Genomic DNA, 17536 nt, shown 5'->3' on the forward strand with positions numbered 1-17536 from the left:
CTGGAGAAACAGACATGGCGAACCGAACAGTAGGAAGTGAATAGATGTATCCAAAGTATATAGCTGCAGTTCTGAAAGAAAACATTTAAATGTGTCAAGTATAATGTTTTTTAATATAAATTTTTAAATACAAGTTCTTTTGAAGCACAAAAAGTAACTTTTCCTATCTGAGTCATTCTTTGTATTTTCAGCTCAGAACCCTGAAGTTGGCAGTTATCTAGTGTACATCAAAGAGAGCTTTGAAGTTTGCTGCTGGTGAGCATTAAGTCCAAGAATATATGCAGAGTGCCAGCTGGTCCCAGGACCTCAGTGAGACTCTGGTTCTAAATCATTTTCAGTCATTAGACATTGCACTGATGAATATTTTCCAAAATGTTTTGTCCTGTTAACCAAAAATTTCAATTACATTTCCACCAAACTATGCGGAATTGGTGGAGTTCATTTAAACTGATTGATTTCCTGGCATGGACCCGGCACAATTTATGAGCAAAGTTTAGGTTAGGGTTTTTGGGAATGCTATCCAGAAGCTTAATGTTAGCCTACTTTATCAATTCCAAAACCAATTTTGTGTGCAAACATCTTTTCAAACCTCTAATTGTTGATTTGAGGTGAAGTTAAAGTCCTCCTTTTTTTATTTTTCCATTCACTTCACAGTGAGTCAGGGTGGCTGTAGCTCAAGAGGTAGAGCCGGTCAACTGCTGGTTGGAAGGTTGGTGGTTTAATCCCTTGCTGCTCCAGTCTGTATGCTAAATATACTTGGGAAAGATACTAACCCCAAGTCGAAGATGTGTGAATGAGGGATGTTGTATAAAGTGCTTTGAGTGCTCTGGGAGAGCAGAAAAGTACTATATAAGAATCAGTCCACTGACAATGTGAATGGAAAACAGCCCCATAGTAAGATGCTGCCACCACCCTGCTTGACAGACTGTACATTACATCTTTACTCCACCAACAATAGCTCTTATCATTGTTGCCAAATAATTAATAATTAAATAACAGTGTAAGAATAGCTTTTCTTTGTGTATCACCAGTCAAAAAGGTGGAAAATAGAATAGCTTACCCAACTTGCCCAGTTCCTTAAGTTACAAACTGATATATAGAAATAAACTGTTTGGGGTGATGCACTTTAGACTCTATTGTAAAGGGACGCAACAACCAGATGTCTTCATCATTCAATGACTAATGGAAGTGTGCTTTCAGTTGTCCAACCCATCAATATTTAGACAAATAGACTGAGTACACTGACATGTCATCTTTTATTTGTTTATTCAAACACACTTTGATGCAAGCAAATTTAATTCCCCCAAAGTTCTTTGTTTGCTTATGTAGCAAAGCACTCCAATGATGATATAGCTGCAAGGACAACACCAAGCACCTGTACTGCGGCCAGATATAATGAGGCTGATGCTTTGTGTTCTCTCTACAGCTTGGAAAGTAAACAGAGACCGATAATAGCAGTTTATTCAGATGCATGCTGTCATACGGTATTGTATTTTAAATGATTTTTCAACCACAAAATAATTGCCAGCATCACTAAAGGGTGCTAACAAAGTGTTGCCTCCAGAAGAACACATGTGCAAGGTTTTTTATTTTATTTCATTTTTTCACCTGAAGTGTCTGCACTTAATCTCATAAGAAGCTAAATTAAGATCTTCCTGCGCCTATGTTGCCATGGCAATTTGTGCAGGAAAAAAAATGGTAATGTTGCAACAGTAACCTCACTCTGATTTGTACAAAACACATTTAATAGATTTGACTAAGTCCCCTTGCTCAAAGGGGACCTGCTACGATAATCTCCTGCACCACATTTGTATTTTTGGACATTATTGGGCTAGCTGTGCATGATTTACAGTTGAAATAACCTTAATTTATCTTATACTGGTGCAAGCCCGCAGTCTTAAAGCTACTCTGACTTTCTTTTGACTAGCCACCCCTCACAAACAAAAGGTTTGAATAGCAATTGGGTCAACATGCCATGACCATGGTTAACACTGACACTCATCAAACCTCAAAATGATGTGAATCACTACAAAAACATTGTTAAAATGCAAGCATTTGTTGATTCAGATGCATTTAGTATTGCTAACTATCCACAACAGAACGTGGGGAGGAGACAACTGCAATTTCAGCACAAAAACAAACATGTTTGATAGACTCCTTATGCTTCTACAGGCTACAGTGCACATATATCTAATGAATATTATTCTGAAAGCTTTAAAATTGTCGATTAAGATCAGTACCCTGTATAAGTTGTGAGTGACTAGATGAAAAAGTAAACTTTTCCTGCTTTCACAGGTTGACTGAACCACACCTCAAATTATATTTGATTGGCTCTCTGTCTCTTGCATATGCAGTAATTCATCTAAATTAATCTCTCTGCTCTCATGTCAGGATCATACTGCCTATATTCAGTCACCCTCACAGTATGTGATCCAACACTTTCAAATCAATTAACATATATTTTTCAACTATTCCTGGATTCCTGCGGCATTATGCTGAAGCCGTCTCTTGTCAGTTGATCCTTTTACATCCTACTCAGTGACTTGATCAGTCCACCGACGCACGACTCACATACAGAGGCACTGTGGCTGCCAGATAATGAAAACATGTTTGCTGCCCAGATATGTGTAAATGCAATTCTATATCTGCTTTCTGCGGATGTGAAGGTGAGGGCAAAAAACCTCAGAGAACAGATGGAGAATTTTCAATGGCGAGAGAAACGCAATGTCTGACCTGTGCACCACTTTTCTTGTTTTCTGAAAAAGTATATATATATATATATATATATATATATAGATAGATATATATATAGATATTGTTGATGTGTTTCTCTTTTTTTTTCACTAAATCTGATGTAGAGTAAAACTGACATGCTTGGATACTTGATGTAAGATGTAACTTTCCATGCCTGGTATTGTTCATATGTGTTTGAGTGGGTGTAACCAGGTGGATCTGTTCCATATGCTAAGGTAATAAGATTTTTCTTTCTGTATATTAAGTGTTATAGTGTGAGAATGTTGTTTCATTTCTTTGCTTCTGAGGCAGAACAAGCAGGAAGAAAAGCCACGTATTACCCAGAAACAAGAAGAAAAAAAGTACAATATTCTATGTGCTGTAGAGTGAGACTGTTAATCTGCCTCTTCATCTCATGCTAGGTTACATAAGACTGGAAAAATAATTGTGCTTTCTTAGTAATCCAAGCACATGTAAATATTAGCTTTACATTGTAGTGTAGTTTCGCATAATGAGCAAAAATCAAATCATGTCAAGCACTTGGTGCATAAGCTACATTTTCATTTGAAACTTTAATGGCTGTAATTAAATGCTAAAAAGTAATATGTTTTATTAGAGCTGGTATTTAATCAGGATTAATTATTCAGCAAAGTCTAGTGTTTAAATCCAGTAGTGTTTTCACAGTTATTAGCATCATTCTGTAACTGCCGCACATAGTTATTTAATTAACGACACTGTGCTGAGCCGGTCTTATAATAAACAATAGATTTTTCAGTAACTTTTTAAAAAGCTCATATATATATTTTTTCCCTTCTTTTTTGGTAGATTTTAAACTGAAAGAAAGATGCCAGACTTTAGCTCTAAAACTTTAATGTTGCTCCTGAATAATTTGATTTGCCTTTATTTATTTATTTTGTTTGCTGTTGAGAAAGACCTTGACATTATTATCAACAGGGAAATATTCTAACAAGCAACACATCATCTCAACAAGTGGCTCTTCAGCTCCAACATATTAAATGGGATCTCACTACTGTTGGACATATTGATTGACAGCAGTGTTTATCAGCGCCTGTCACAGTCCTAAATTGGGTTACAGAAATGCCAATGGCAAAAATCCTAAACGCAAGCTGGGAAAGCTTCATCTTTAAAATTGATTGACCTTTTGCAGCCAACATATTTCATATATAAATGTATTATATACCATTTCTTTCAATATAAGTAATACACATTTTAAGAAGAACACATACTGATCAAAATCTGCGGGGACTAGCAGTTTGACTTGTCCAACAATATCAGTCGCAGATTCCGAATACTTGGTCTGCAGGTTAATCGATTTACTATTCATGTATATTCATCAGAAATGTAATTATCAGCATTCTTTTAAAAAATCTGTATTAATGCAAAGTGATCCCCTCTCCCCAAAATACTTACGAGTTCCATCAAAGTGATTGGCAATGGTGTCCAAGAAGGTATTTTGTGGAGCAAGGAGGCCCTTCATTACAGGCATCTTTCACCAGAAAAAAAGGTCACAGAGTCCTAGTTTCAATTAGTTTGCCACCATTCCCTATAGAAGACCCGAATTAGACTTTCAACACCGCTTCTTGAGTTTTCTTGTAACTCTTCAGTGGAGTGGAAGTTTTATATATTCTATATTGAGTGGATAAAACTACTGAACTGTATCACAGAGTTTTCCATTTCTTCTTTGAAGGAAAATTCAGAGGTTTTCCGTGCTAAAGCTCTAAAGCTTTTCTCAGCCTGAGTCAGAAGTATTCAGGTTCAGTTGTGCATCGCTCTGTGCTCAGCACTGCTCCAGTATCACAGCAAAGTCTCAGCTGCTCCTCAGTCAGTGTAACTCCACTCTCCATGAATCTTGCCACTGAGTCCCCAGCCTCTCTCGCTCCCTCCCTCCCCTTCTCTCTCGCTCCCTCTCTCTCATAGAAAAAAGCTTGAACCATCCCCCGTTCTATCCACTGAATTTATGAAATATCTCTTGCCTTCACTTTCTTTCTCACATAAAACCTTGCCTTCTCCCCAGAGAAGTTATTAGAAATAACTTTCCTTTTTCTTCCATCTCTTGCTTTCTCACGCTCTCACCTCTATCTTTTGTGAAACTCCACAATGGGAGGCAGAAGATGATTTTCTGTTGCTTAGACTTCTCACTTAAATTATCAATCATTTTTCTGAGGTACAGCTGGATCCCGCGTTAATAACACAGAAAGGGAGGTGTGTGTGCACGTTTTGTTTGCTGTGGAAGAAAGCAACTGATTATCTTCTTTGGCATCTCTGGAAAGATTCTGTGTTTTTATCAGCCCTTCTTTTGACACGAGGGTAGAGGTCAAGTTGAATAAAGCACAGCATCAAGCGATTCACGTTTTTGCTCAGTGTAATAACAGTCAATTTGCTGCTAGGCTTTTTGTTGGTGTGCTGGAAGAATCTAACAGGCTGCTGTCTGTATCACCACCTCGATTTCACATTTTCTTTACTCCCCATGCATCAACAAACACCCACGCAGATAGTTGCTGTAGAAGATGCAGTAAAAACCTATACACACAAACTGACCTCGAAATAGCAGATTTCACTGGTTCTTTATGTTTCATCGTCACTTATTAGCATTTCCTCTCGACTCCATATGGTTGCATAAAGCTGTTGTGCACACAAATCCACTATATTAGTTACGCATATATATTCATACCCATGAAAATTTCTATTTTTAATCACAAACAGTTTTGTTTTTGTTTGTTTTAACCAGAGGTACTTTCTGTTGGACAGATTTGAGATTTATATGCATCTGTGTCAGTTTGGCAGATATAAAAAAATTCTTTAAAAAGCCACCAGCCGGACTGAGTTTGAGTCAGGTGCCTGGCAATGATTGCGAGCATTACAGGGAGGCATGTGTCTGTTCCAGTATTTCAAATCGGCAGACTACCTTGGAAGTCTATGCCTTTAATACCTGGTAAGGAAGCAGTTAAAAAAACAGTTTGTGCTTTATGTTTTATTCTCCCCATACTACACTTAGATGAAGCAAAATTAAATTTAAGAAACCTGAAGCACCCTACATGCACTGGTGGCTGGTTACTATTTACCTTGGGTGTGGCTGATGGATTGTGCTTATAGACTAACACGAAGGTTGTTTTTATTTTTTGGCTGGATTCAGGCATTCATCAGTGATTTTCACGTGGATAAATCTTGATTATCTATTTTAAATCTCTGGGTGTCTTCCACAGTCTGCTTTTTATCCCATAGTCCTCCCATCACCCAAGAAATGATCATTACTGTATGTGATGTCTATCAAATGCTTAACTTATTCCAGAAAATAAAATTGAGTGTTTGTCACCTTTGTATATAGTCATGAAAGTTAACAGTTGATCAGCTTTGATTCTTTTTAATTAGATCACAGACCCTTTTACATATATGTACAATATAGAACATTTTTCCTAAAATTTGGAGATCACATTCAAATTCACATTATTTCTGAGGAAAAAAATATATATACATTTGGTGGAAGATGTGACTTTTTTCATCTAAACAGCGTCCCTGGTTTTACTCAGTTTCAAACAGGCAGGGGTGTCATAATGGTCGTTCCAGATTGAGCCATCCAGTCCATGTACTGCTCCCCAGCTCTCTCTCTGGTTCTCTTCCCCATTGTCAGAATCCCTGCTGCTTGGTTCCTGGAGCCTTGTAGGAGCTGTTGGAGTCGGCTCTGAAAGCGATACTCGTCCTCTTTTCGTTTGCCCAGAGTGAGGATCCCAGCGGCCGCATCATCCGTGAGGGCTCCACCCGGTCCCTTGTTGCCTGAGCGACACAGCAACACATAAAGGCGGCAGGGACGAGACGGTTCTCTGCAGCACTCAGGCTCGCTGTGAGCGTCACAGGCCAGCTGAGACAGTAGCAGCAGCAAGACCAATACCATGGCTTTCTGGTCAGATTAAAAATATGATTTTTAGGATTAAAGAGGTATGATTAAATAACAGAAAATGCATGAAGTGCATGTAAATGTGAATTAATATGAAATTGAATGGACAAATTCCAATGCATAATAAATATAAATCACTGAATTTATAATAAAATAATACTGAAATCTATTATAAACAATGATAATAAGCCTAAAGCACTAGTCAGTCAGTATCAACATGCCCATGCAACATGTTGGTAAGCTTAAATTTTAACCAACATTGCATTACGTACAATACAAACAGCCCCCATTTAATGATAAAGTTTATAAGCCTGAACATATATGTATATAGCCAGGCATAATTAGTTATTTCTCCTATATCATAGGGAAATTATTTCTATTCTTCTATTTATTTTTATTCCCTCACTCCAGGGTTACAGAAGAGAAGATGCTGTATAATAAATGTACATATGTATTTATCATAGGAGCTTGGTGACATGATAAAACCACATTCAGTAGGAAATGGTCAGTTAAATATTTATAGGAAAATGCATTAAATGTATTCCTCCACTACACTTGAGAATTGAATAACTGATACCAAATATCCCAAATTGTTTTTCAGTAGGCTGCTTATACCCTTAGCAGCACAAAAGGATGCTAATGTAGAAAAAGCAATTAAAAAGAACAAACAAAACAAATCAGCAAAGTAAAACCATGACAAATGCTCAACAAACAAAAAAAATGAAGCTGTCTTCTTACCTTGTTATTCATTTCCATCCCAGCAGCTTGTTGGAACTTGGTGGGGAACCACAACATCTGCTCTGTTGTCTGAAGGGAAGTCATCTGGTCCCAGGGGTAGAATGAGTGTCTTTTATATTGTCCTGTGCCATCCATCCCATCAGTCCTCTGGACGTCATTTAGACCAGTGACAAACGTAGCACAAAACCACTGATTCTCTCTTTTTTTTGGGTCTTTGCTCATTTGAAGTTTGCTGTAAAGCTTTCTGCCATTAATTAGCGGCCTATCCCAGGTCATCTCCAAGACGCCTGAGTGGACCTTTGATGCACTGCAGGTATGTTTTTGTGGCTGCATGCTAAAGGCTTATTAAGACATACCATTACAATGACTGGTGAGGGGCTGAAGTCTATTAGCAAATATATATATATATTTTTTTTTTTAAAAACGGCTGCCCTTTCTCTGCTCTAATGACAAGTTCATTCAAAGTCTATGCTAATGAGGATGCATGGACTTTACTCTCTCATAGTGAAAGCACTTCACAAGAAAAGACCTAGAAAAAGACTTCCGGTAGGGTGTCAGGCATGTCAGACACATCTGTGCACAAATGATCTGCTTTACAAATCGGGGAAAATTTGCAGTAAAAATAACAAGATAACAACTCTTAAAAGTTGTTTTTATCCTCACAACCATTTACTTAATGTTTGTTGCCATCTTATGGACAACAGGAAGCAGTGCTATCTCATTCATGATAAACTAAATGGCTTAAATCTATTTTAGTAATAAGTCAATCATTTAAGATCGATTGAGAATTGACTATGCATTACAGTGCACTTTTGTAAAGCTATATTGATTGTTGCTTTCAAATGGCTAGGTCTCTTTAAAAAATAAAAGCAGTGGCACCGTGTGTGAACCCTGCACAGTAAAAACCTTATATCAGTTTATCAGTTTAAAAATCGAAATAAAATTGCAAAGAACATCCATTTATCCCAGTTCATATCGCTACTTGAATGATTATTAAATAGTAATGAACAAGAGGAGACAGGAGAAACAATGAAGCCAGTTTTAATGGGCCACTTAAGAGATCTCTTACAGAATCCACACTCACTTTGAAGTGAAACACGTCAGGTTACTGTTTGACTGTTGTGTTGTGGTGCTAACCCCCAAACCTTTCATTCCAATCCCACATGCACTGGTTGGCTTGATCTGCACCACAGAACAACAGGTGTCAAATCACTGTGTATGTGGAAGTAATGTTAAAAAATACTTAGGATATCAATAAAACTAACAACAGTTATAATAATATCAATCATGAATGTCTCAGAATTATTATAGCAATATATGTTCCCTTCTTACACTTTGCATACATTTTACATCTATAGTCACTTTATTCTTATAGACAGCAGTATCATGTTCCTGATGATCTTTGACCTCTAACGGGAGGGGTCAAATATTCCAGTTGTGACTGACTGGTGAACTCCGCCACTTAAGGACGTGCTCCATCCTAGGGACCAGGACATCAACTCACATAACATCATATACATAGCCCCTAGGAAGGAGACAAAAAGATTGTGTGAGGAGTGTATAAGAATGCCGGAGAACTTAAACCCTAAGAGAATTGACACTAGAGATCTGAGGGGCCTGATGAAGACTGACACCAGCAATAATACATCAGGGTGATTTTGTTTTCTATTTTAGCACTACAGCTGCTTATTTTGTGCTGAAATGGCCATTTGTGACCCCTACAGACTAGTAGAGCTGCTCTACTTTGTGCCACTAAAATTAAAATGGCCTCCTCTTCATCATCAGAATAAGTGAGGGTTTCCTGTATGTCTTAGTTGTGGGAGGGAAAGTGTGAATGTGAAGAAATAAACACTCGAAGACATGCCAAGGTGTCTCTGAAAATAAAAAGGCAAATTTGTGGCATTAAATGCCAAAGTGAGGTAAAGCCTGTACCCACAGAGCTAGAGTACATCGTGGAGGGGCTTGAAAATAGCAGTGCCCAGAGAGAGACAGGGGTATGTAACTCACTGATGTTTTCAGCTGTTATCCTTCTGTTTTTCACTTCTAGCTGAAGTGTAGTATCTCGCTTCTCTTTCATATCTCTGGCCAACTCAAATCACCTCTCAAACTTGCGTCTCGCTTCTAACACGACGAGGCTTCCTCCTCCTCATCATCTCTTTCAACTTCTCAGCAACTTCCTCCATCTCTCTTTCTTTACTGACCTCTTGCTTTCTTTCTACACCTTTCTGCTTCTCTATCTCACTGTCTCTCTTTGGGACGGATTCTCTGTGGGCACAGGCAGTGGGTCAGCAGGATCCCGCAGGACTGTCACTGACAGTCTCTTTTTCTTTCTCGGGGATGGTGTCGAGAGGTACTGCTGCCCCCTGCTGCTGGTTTTGGAATTGAAACTGGTGCTGGGGTAGCGGTGGCGGTTGAGGGTAGGCAGGTGGTTTTGGAACAGGTGGGGCCAGAGGAGGAGCCGATAGCTGGGGATGCAGCTGGGGATATTGCTGGGGATTCGGGTGCAGATAAGCCTGAGGTGCGGTCTGAGACTGGAGCTGATTTTGGGGTTGGCACAGCAGTGGAGGCGCTGGGTGGGTCTTGGCCTGAGGCTGCTGCTGTGTCTGCTGCGGCTGGTGGTGAGGATGGTGCTGAAGCTGTGGGGAAGCTGCTCCATTTTTACTGAGGCCACAGGACTGAGCTGCACAGTGGATCTGACGCAGAGTGTCCAGTGCCTCACTCTTTGCGTGCTTTAGCAGGTCAGCCTGGCCCTAAGATTTAGACACAGAAGAAGAAGCAGAAAGAAACATTTGTTAATATCACTCAACTATATAAAATTTAAATGCATTCAAACAGCATTCCCTAAAGGCTACTTATACTAAGTCTATTTTAAATAACACCATCAATGCAATTTTCTTTTATCCCTCTTTTTTTTGTTTTTTTTAGAAAATAGATTTTAATCTCTAAATGACCATTATCTGCATGACTTTTTAGTGAGAAGAAAGTAAAGGTGCTTATATTATTGCTTATTGTTAATGTATTACTCAAAAAGATGCAGAAGGGGGCAGTATGAAGCCAATGAACAAAGGGCTTTGGTTTCTTGCCAGCCCTTTGTACTGTTCCTCTCAGCTTGTAAGTACTGCTGGCATATGGTGGCAATGTTATACTACATTTCTGCTCTTTATTTGAACACCCCAGAGATGAAACCCTGCCATATGTGGAGGAAGTGGTCAGGGCAGGCATCCTGCGCTACGGCACTGTCAAGTCAATCTGGGCCACTGCCATGGCTGCCTCCCTCCCTTAAGCTAGCTGTCTCTGCCATGTGGAAATGTGGTGGAGTTTTCTCCACAGGCAGTTATTTCTGTGTGTAAGAGGTGCTTATATTATTAGAACTGTCCAAAGGAGATGAAAAAAAAGGGAGAAAGACCACACGCTTCGACAAACTCCCTCCACTTGAACAATCTAATTCTTGACTCTTCCCCTCAGGGTTTACTCTCGCCAGATTCCTCCAGCATGTCCACTTCAACATCTGCTCACAAGAAAGTTGAAAGCAATTTTCCTTTTATCTGCATTTATCTGCATATTTTACCTCCCTCGCACTGAACTTCGGTCTGTCTGACGTGCTGCGACAGCTTGCTGGGCTAACCTCCTTGTGAAGAGATACAGTCTGACCTGTTGTGGACCAGACTAAAATATAAACGGCGAAAGGGATAAAGTTCTTAGTGCCACAAGACAGGTACAGCGGTATGACATACTGGGGTAAGACTAAAGGTGATGCTCTGCAGACGATGGCCTGCGATCTACCCGTTGGTGATGTTAATACACTGCAAGTGGCATTTTAGCTCAACCAATACAGCACGCAAACCCGGAGTATGAGCATGTCATATGTTTGGAATAAAAAAAGAAGGAGGGGAAAAAAAAGAAATTATGTAAGTCATGACTCACCAGGCATAAAATAAGATGGCAAGAAGCTTATCCTGTGCTGTCTGAGTCAAATAACGGCTACACTTGTCTTTGCATGCATTCACCCCTACAGCTGGCCTAACGTTGTCCGCAGGAGGCTAAGCTGATGTAAGGACAGCTACTAAATCCCACAACTATATCCTCATTAAATTCTAGACCCGTGTCCTTTTTGTTTATCAGAAACGGACCACTCCTCTGAGAGAAATCGAGTAGTCGATAACCTGCCTCTAGGTATTATTTTACATTTATAGACATTCACGGGGAGTTAGAAGAGACAGCAGAGTATAAGCATCATTGGGACATATAGATTGAGTCAGTTCTTATATTAAAACAAGACATCTACCAGAATTTGATTTAATCACATATAAAAGGGTTAGAGTTACATTGGTTTACCACAGAAAACACTGAAGAGGCCAAAATCTGAGTGAATTTAAGAGGAGGTTATTTAATTATATGTAACTGCCCAAGAAAACAGATTATAACACTAGAAAGTACAAAACGTGAACGATTTGGGAGACACGTCTTTTTTCAAACCCTGTTATTCTTCTAAAAAGGACAGCAATATGGCTGACATTTGCTTCAAAGGATCTCTTTCTCTCTCTTTGATTTTTCTTTTCTCTTGACTAACTGGAACAATAAGTGGCAGAAATGGGCAAATACCCTCATTCACCGTGACAGCCCCGAACTGACAGAAACTGTCAAAGTAAGGTTGGAGAGGGAGCTAGAGACGAACACTGACAAACATATAGGACATGGCTCTTCCCTCGGCTTTCCTCCCAGCATCCCACACTTCCAACTAACAACCAGCGAGTACTTCCTGGCCTGCTGAGAATCTGGAGAGGCTGACAGGTGAAATAATAACTGGGTACGGCTGCCAGCCTTGGCAAACAAGCACCAAGCTCTCACCAAATGTTCACTATGAGACGCAGATTACAACTGAAGAATGGGAAGAGGACAAGACGGAGTTATGTGGGTGCCACCTTGTTATTGAAAGGGTGGCTCATCACAGGAGAACAGACGAAAAGGGGGGGGGGGAGACGACGATCGGAAAAATAAGGTGTGTGAATGTGGTTAGTACTGAGATAGATTCTGGACAGCTGGTCTACCTAAACAGCAAGGGCATAAATTGCACCATAGATGGGTGGAGGACATCATTTTAACCCTAGCAGCAATGCAACCCCCTTTTTGTTGTTTTCCATCTGGCAAGACTGGCATGAAAAGGAGAAGACATCTATCTATCCTAATGCTCAAGCCACTCTGTCTGTACTTAGCATGTGGCGTTATTTTAGCGTTGCTATTACCGGCAGCAGGCGTAGAGGAAATGAGATGAGAGCATTGAGCAGCCTTATCTCCTGTGTCAAGGGGCAGGCAAAGACAAGAATGCATCATCATCAAGGCATGTCTAGGGGATCCAGTGTCTCCTTATGAGGAATAACAGAGCAGCATATGTGTGTCTACAAACAAGCGCGAACAATCCTATCATGTCTTGTCAAGATAGTTACACGACCAAATAAATAAAATGGTACTTGGACTCAACAGTAATTAATTAAGAGGTTTAGGGATTAGAGAAGAGGGAAATACAATTAGCCCAGTGAGCTTTCTTAAGACATTATGTTATTTAATCTCAGCAACATGGTCTCAGATTGCTTGTCCAGTTGGGTACAGTCCCCATAGCAATCTCAAATGCACATTAATCAGTTTTAATAGTTGTACTTTATACAAATGGGGGGTTTAGATTAATTATTAGGCTTGTTGCTGTGTTGTAGGAGGGGTTCACTAACCTTCAGCACAGTGATGTTCCAAGCGTAGCTCTCCATAGCCTTCTGCAGTTTACGTCCTTTCAGACCCTCCTTTGCTCCAATGCGATGCAGGTCCTCGTGGAAGTCCAAACCTGGACAAAGACACAGGCAGGCGTGCCATGTAAATAAAAGCAAATCATATTAAAGCCAAAAAAATACCATGCAAAAAACACTTTTAGGCATATTTTTAGTAGAAGAAATTTCTTAATAGAGTAAATATCCTCATGCATGCAGACCAAGGAAAATAACTACATTTTGCAATTTTGCAAAAAACACCATGAAACAAAATATGCCTGCTGAGAAGTTTTAGGTAAAGTGTCTTGCAGTGTACAAAACTGCCATAAATGCATTAATGCATATTAGTCCAGATCTGTTATGCATATAACTTCACAGACATTATAAAATGCAATGACATACTGTAATATAACCATCTTTTAGTACATTTTATAGTTTGTTCTTCTACCCACAACCAAGTTGGAGCGTTACAGTTGGATTTTAGCATGCAATGTGTTGGGTTGCTATGGCTGTCTAAACAGAGGTCATATGAAGCAGGCTAAACTCTAATTAATCTATCAGTGCTTCCTGCTTCATTTAGCCCAGGCAGACCGTAACTAATCCCCTGGGCTTTAAGAGCAAACTCCTCCTAAACCTAAGGCTCAGCCTGCTTGTCAGTCTGTCCCTGACAACTGACCTTATGGTTCTCCAGCTTCAATTTACTGCAAAAACAATGATGAAACATAATACACTACAATTCACAAAAAGCCCGTCACCTCAAGGCATTCCTTCTTTAGTCTTTGAACATTTCCAGGTGGCAGGTACTGCAAGAAACCTCTTTTCAGGAACATTCTTTAGTTGAACTGGTGGAGAGTAAGAGACTTACTGTACTGTCAGCAAGTATCAGAGCCGTATAATATCCACTGTTTTGTTAGGGTTTTTTTGTTTTGTTTTAATATTCAAAAAACACCCAAAATTTGTGCTAGGAAAGTATGAGATGTCGTCTTGGTTTTGTAATGTAGCTACTAGGGGTGCAACGATACACAAAATTCACGGTTCGGTTCGATACTTTGGTGTCACGGTTCGATATTTTTTCGATACAAAAAAAATGTTCATGCATTTTTAATTTGTCATTTATTAAAATTATAAATATATATTTTAACTCAAAAGTACAGTTTTTAAATTTAACCCTAACCCTTGTGCGCGTTTTTTATTTTGACAGCGAATGCGCACCTGCGGACCACTTATGTGCAGCCCTGGTTATATAGCTCGTCATATTGCAGCCACAGAAATTATTTTGTCCATGAAACCATAAAGCTGCACTTTCTTTTTGCCTTATAGTCTGATTTGTCATAACTTCTCCGTTTTGTGGTAAGCTTTTATTTGGCTGTCACTTCTTCACCATGACCTGTCTTATTTGGCTCAGCAGAACTGAAATGCTTTTACACACGCACTCACATAAGCTCAGCGATTCTCTGCGCGATCAACCTCTCACATGTTTAAGCTGCGGGAGATTTCACTTGTCATGTTTGCATAGTAAGCTAACATTAATAAGACGATGTCAGAGGAATTGGTGCACAAATTATCATCACTCACAGATCAGTGCTGTCGCTCTCTATACACAGTTCCCACGATTGCAAAGTGAAAGCAAAAAAACAAGCGCAAATTCAAACGCGACTTCAATATGTCACATATTGACAGTGGCTCACCGATGCCAATGACATAATTACCCAGCTACATTTCTGAAAGAATGCAAAAGCATTGACATATATTTTTCCTACAATAGCCCGACGGGCAGGGAAGAGATAGATTTTGGTAGCCCGACTGAAAAAATCGCTAGCTCCGGGACGTCGGGCTAGCGATATTGCAAGCCCTGTATCTGATTGAGGAATCACTCATCTTTGGAAAAGAGAGTTTATTACAGAGAAATGGCTCTTTCCAAAATAAAAGCTATACTATCCGCTTCTTCTGGGCTATATTCTCAGCAGCATATTAAACATATAAGGAGAATCATGTGCTAACAGCTGTCTAAATGACTCGGCTAAAGTTAGTAGCATGCTTGCTTGTTTTTTTTCTGCTTCCACTTGTCTTTGCACTAGGATGATGTCGGCGTAAATGTGCAGTCATATTCGTTGTGTTCCCACTAGTGCTTTCAGGTTAATCTGGTTGAAATGACCTTAACGCCACAACACGGCAAATCTCCGTTAACGAGCTACAGCCGATCGCTCCGTGCATGGGGCTAGACGGCCAACAAGTTAACGAGCTAACTGCGCTAACACACTAGTTCACACCAATGTAATTGAGCATTGCATGGCACATCCAACATACTGTTTTACTTTAGTCCATGACTCGCTTACCTTCAGGGTCATACGTCACGTGAAAACCAAAATAATTCCAAACGCCAGATCTGAATGAGGGTCAATTTGCCTGTTGCAAGGAGAGCTTAACTTCTGTCTCGCTAGCTTGCCCTGCGCTCTTCCTTCTGACTATGCTGTCTGTGTGGAGCGCTCAGTGGATCTGCGCTCGACAGTGCAGCCTAGGCGGAGTAGTCGAACACAGATTCACTGAGCGCTCCACACAGACAGCATCGTCAGAAGGAAAGTTGATAAAATAAATTACAAATGTTGTATTGTTCATACATATGCGTACCGAACCGAAAGCACTGTATCGAACGGTTCAATATCGATACGAATATCGTTGCACCCCTAGTAGCTACATTGTTCCCCATTTGACAAACTGTTTGTGTTGTCATGTTCAGAGTGCATCCTTGAAGCACAGAAACATGCAAAGGGATATAGAGGCCTCTCATTTTGGAAAACACAGTTAAGTAGTTAAGTAAGAAGAAAAATGAGACTATGTTGACTTTATGAAGTCAAGATAAAAAATAAATAAATAGAATAAAAACAAAATTACCAGTTTTCAGGGCAAACCAGGGTGAACCATACCAAAAATAACTAATGTGCTATCATTTCCAAACACTGGTGATGTACAACCAATGCAGAATATCTGTTTCAGAGCCTGATAGTTCTGCTAACAGGGATTAGGACTGATTTGATCTCGTAATCTGTTGTAGTTAATGGGCTCAGAGAAGAGCCAAGGAAGTTTGTGTTCACAGGACACAAGAAATTAGGATGGCAGGGAGCAGAGTAAGTCATGAATTTAGCAAATTAGCTAGAGGACGCAATACAGCTCTTGAAGCATTTAATTTGGCATTATGAAGCTTTCCCTTCCCCTAACAGCCTCGATGTTGCTGTTCCTTAGTGTCACTTAAACTATGTGAAATTTGAGCTAATAAAAATGTGGCTCTGAAGAGATTGAATTTTACGTTGAGAGAACGAGACAGGGAGAGTCGGGTCCTAAGGAGGACTTAGGGAATAATATATCTCTTCTGAGTAGCCAAACAAATGCAAACATATCACACACACACACACCTCGGTAGAGTAAAAGCAGAGAGGGTTTTTGCCTTTGTAATGAGTACTGCAGCAGCACCTCTTCTGCTTCAAAAACATACAGTGGCTTCAGGCAGAGAGACAGAAAGGTAAGTAAATAATAAAATCAAACAGAACCTTCAAACAGGATCTGATGAAAAGAAATAATGAATAAAAAGATAGGAAATGCTCTGAGTGGGGAATGCATGACAGTCAGCTCAGTGTTTCATTAATTTATCTCTATTCATACACACTGCAAAGCCCAAACACAATGCCATGAAGCAGAACGTGGGATATTCCAGCTGCTGATGAGCTGGGAGAAAAACTGGTTAAATCCAAGGAAGATAAATTGAGGGAGAGTTCTTTATCTTTTCTATTGGCAATAAAATACACAGTGCTGACTAAAATAGTGGTTCATCATAGCGAAAACCTTTGCAAGAAAGAGAACATCAATAAATACACATGGTAGGGCTGGCAGAGAGGCAGCGGATCTTTAACTCATACAGTAAGCTTGCACCTGTTCCTGGACCTGCCTTAATATGGCATGATGCATGACTATATTCAAGACAGATGCCTGAACACCTCGCTACCAGACGTGGAATACATAGAGGTGCTGAGAAGTACAGCTGGTGCCCCCTTTTCAAGAAGGGGGGCAGGAGGGTGTGCTCTAACTTCACTCCTCAGCCTCCATTTCTCAGAGTCCCTGGGTTCTGAGTTTTCTATAAATTACTGTTCTATTGGTTTTGAGAATCACTTGTTCTGAGTTTTTGCATTTCCCGGTTGCTTTGCAATGATTTTATCTGGCTTCATTTTCACTTCTAGTTCTGTTCATGGTTATACTTTGGTTTATATTTAAATCCTTGAGTTCCTGCCTCCCTTGTGTTTCCGTGTCTTGTTTAGTCTTTGTGTTTTGCTACTTCCCATTTTTATTGTGGTAGTCTTTTGTCTTTTGTGCTTGGTGTTTAGTTTTACTTCCTTTTGAGTTATTA

At 39.7% G+C, this 17536-nt stretch overlaps 2 protein-coding genes across 3 annotated transcripts in view; both read right to left on the bottom strand.

Moving 5' to 3' along the window:
• Positions 1 to 6240: 6240 nt before the first annotated feature.
• On the bottom strand, positions 6241 to 8337 carry hcrt (hypocretin (orexin) neuropeptide precursor). The gene is made up of 2 exons (XM_082530240.1): positions 7385 to 8337; positions 6241 to 6649 (listed from the first exon to the last, which is right to left on the bottom strand). Exons 1-2 carry the CDS (start codon positions 7715 to 7717, stop codon positions 6284 to 6286), a joined length of 699 nt encoding a protein of 232 aa, XP_082386366.1. The 5' UTR covers positions 7718 to 8337; the 3' UTR covers positions 6241 to 6283.
• A 72-nt stretch (positions 8338 to 8409) lies between these two features.
• LOC309704802 (inactive phospholipase C-like protein 2) overlaps positions 8410 to 17536 on the bottom strand; it is a 69114-nt gene continuing 59987 nt past the window's right edge. The window contains exons 5-7 of one of the 2 annotated variants that reach the window (XR_014276380.1): positions 13108 to 13217; positions 9392 to 10134; positions 8410 to 8909 (exon numbers count right to left, since the gene is read on the bottom strand). Coding sequence is in view for 1 of the 2 variants with exons in the window: in XM_082530239.1 (XP_082386365.1) it covers positions 9670 to 10134; positions 13108 to 13217 (575 nt within the window). In the remaining variant the exon portion in view is untranslated. Of the gene's footprint in view, positions 10135 to 13107; positions 13218 to 17536 lie in introns of both variants that reach the window. The other variant, XM_082530239.1, reaches the window with a different exon arrangement.

The sequence above is a fragment of the Aulonocara stuartgranti genome (genome assembly GCF_965226115.1).
Source record: "Aulonocara stuartgranti genome assembly, chromosome: 4".
NCBI classification, from domain to species: domain Eukaryota; kingdom Metazoa; phylum Chordata; class Actinopteri; order Cichliformes; family Cichlidae; genus Aulonocara; species Aulonocara stuartgranti.

Excerpts from the sequence above, each read along its gene's own strand:
- hcrt (XM_082530240.1), bottom strand. The coding sequence starts at position 7,717 with ATGCAGCCACAAAAACATACCTGCAGTGCATCAAAGGTCCACTCAGGC. Across the intron at positions 6,650-7,384 it reads GGATGGAAATGAATAACAAG|AAAGCCATGGTATTGGTCTT; the intron begins GTAAGAAGACAG and ends TAATCTGACCAG.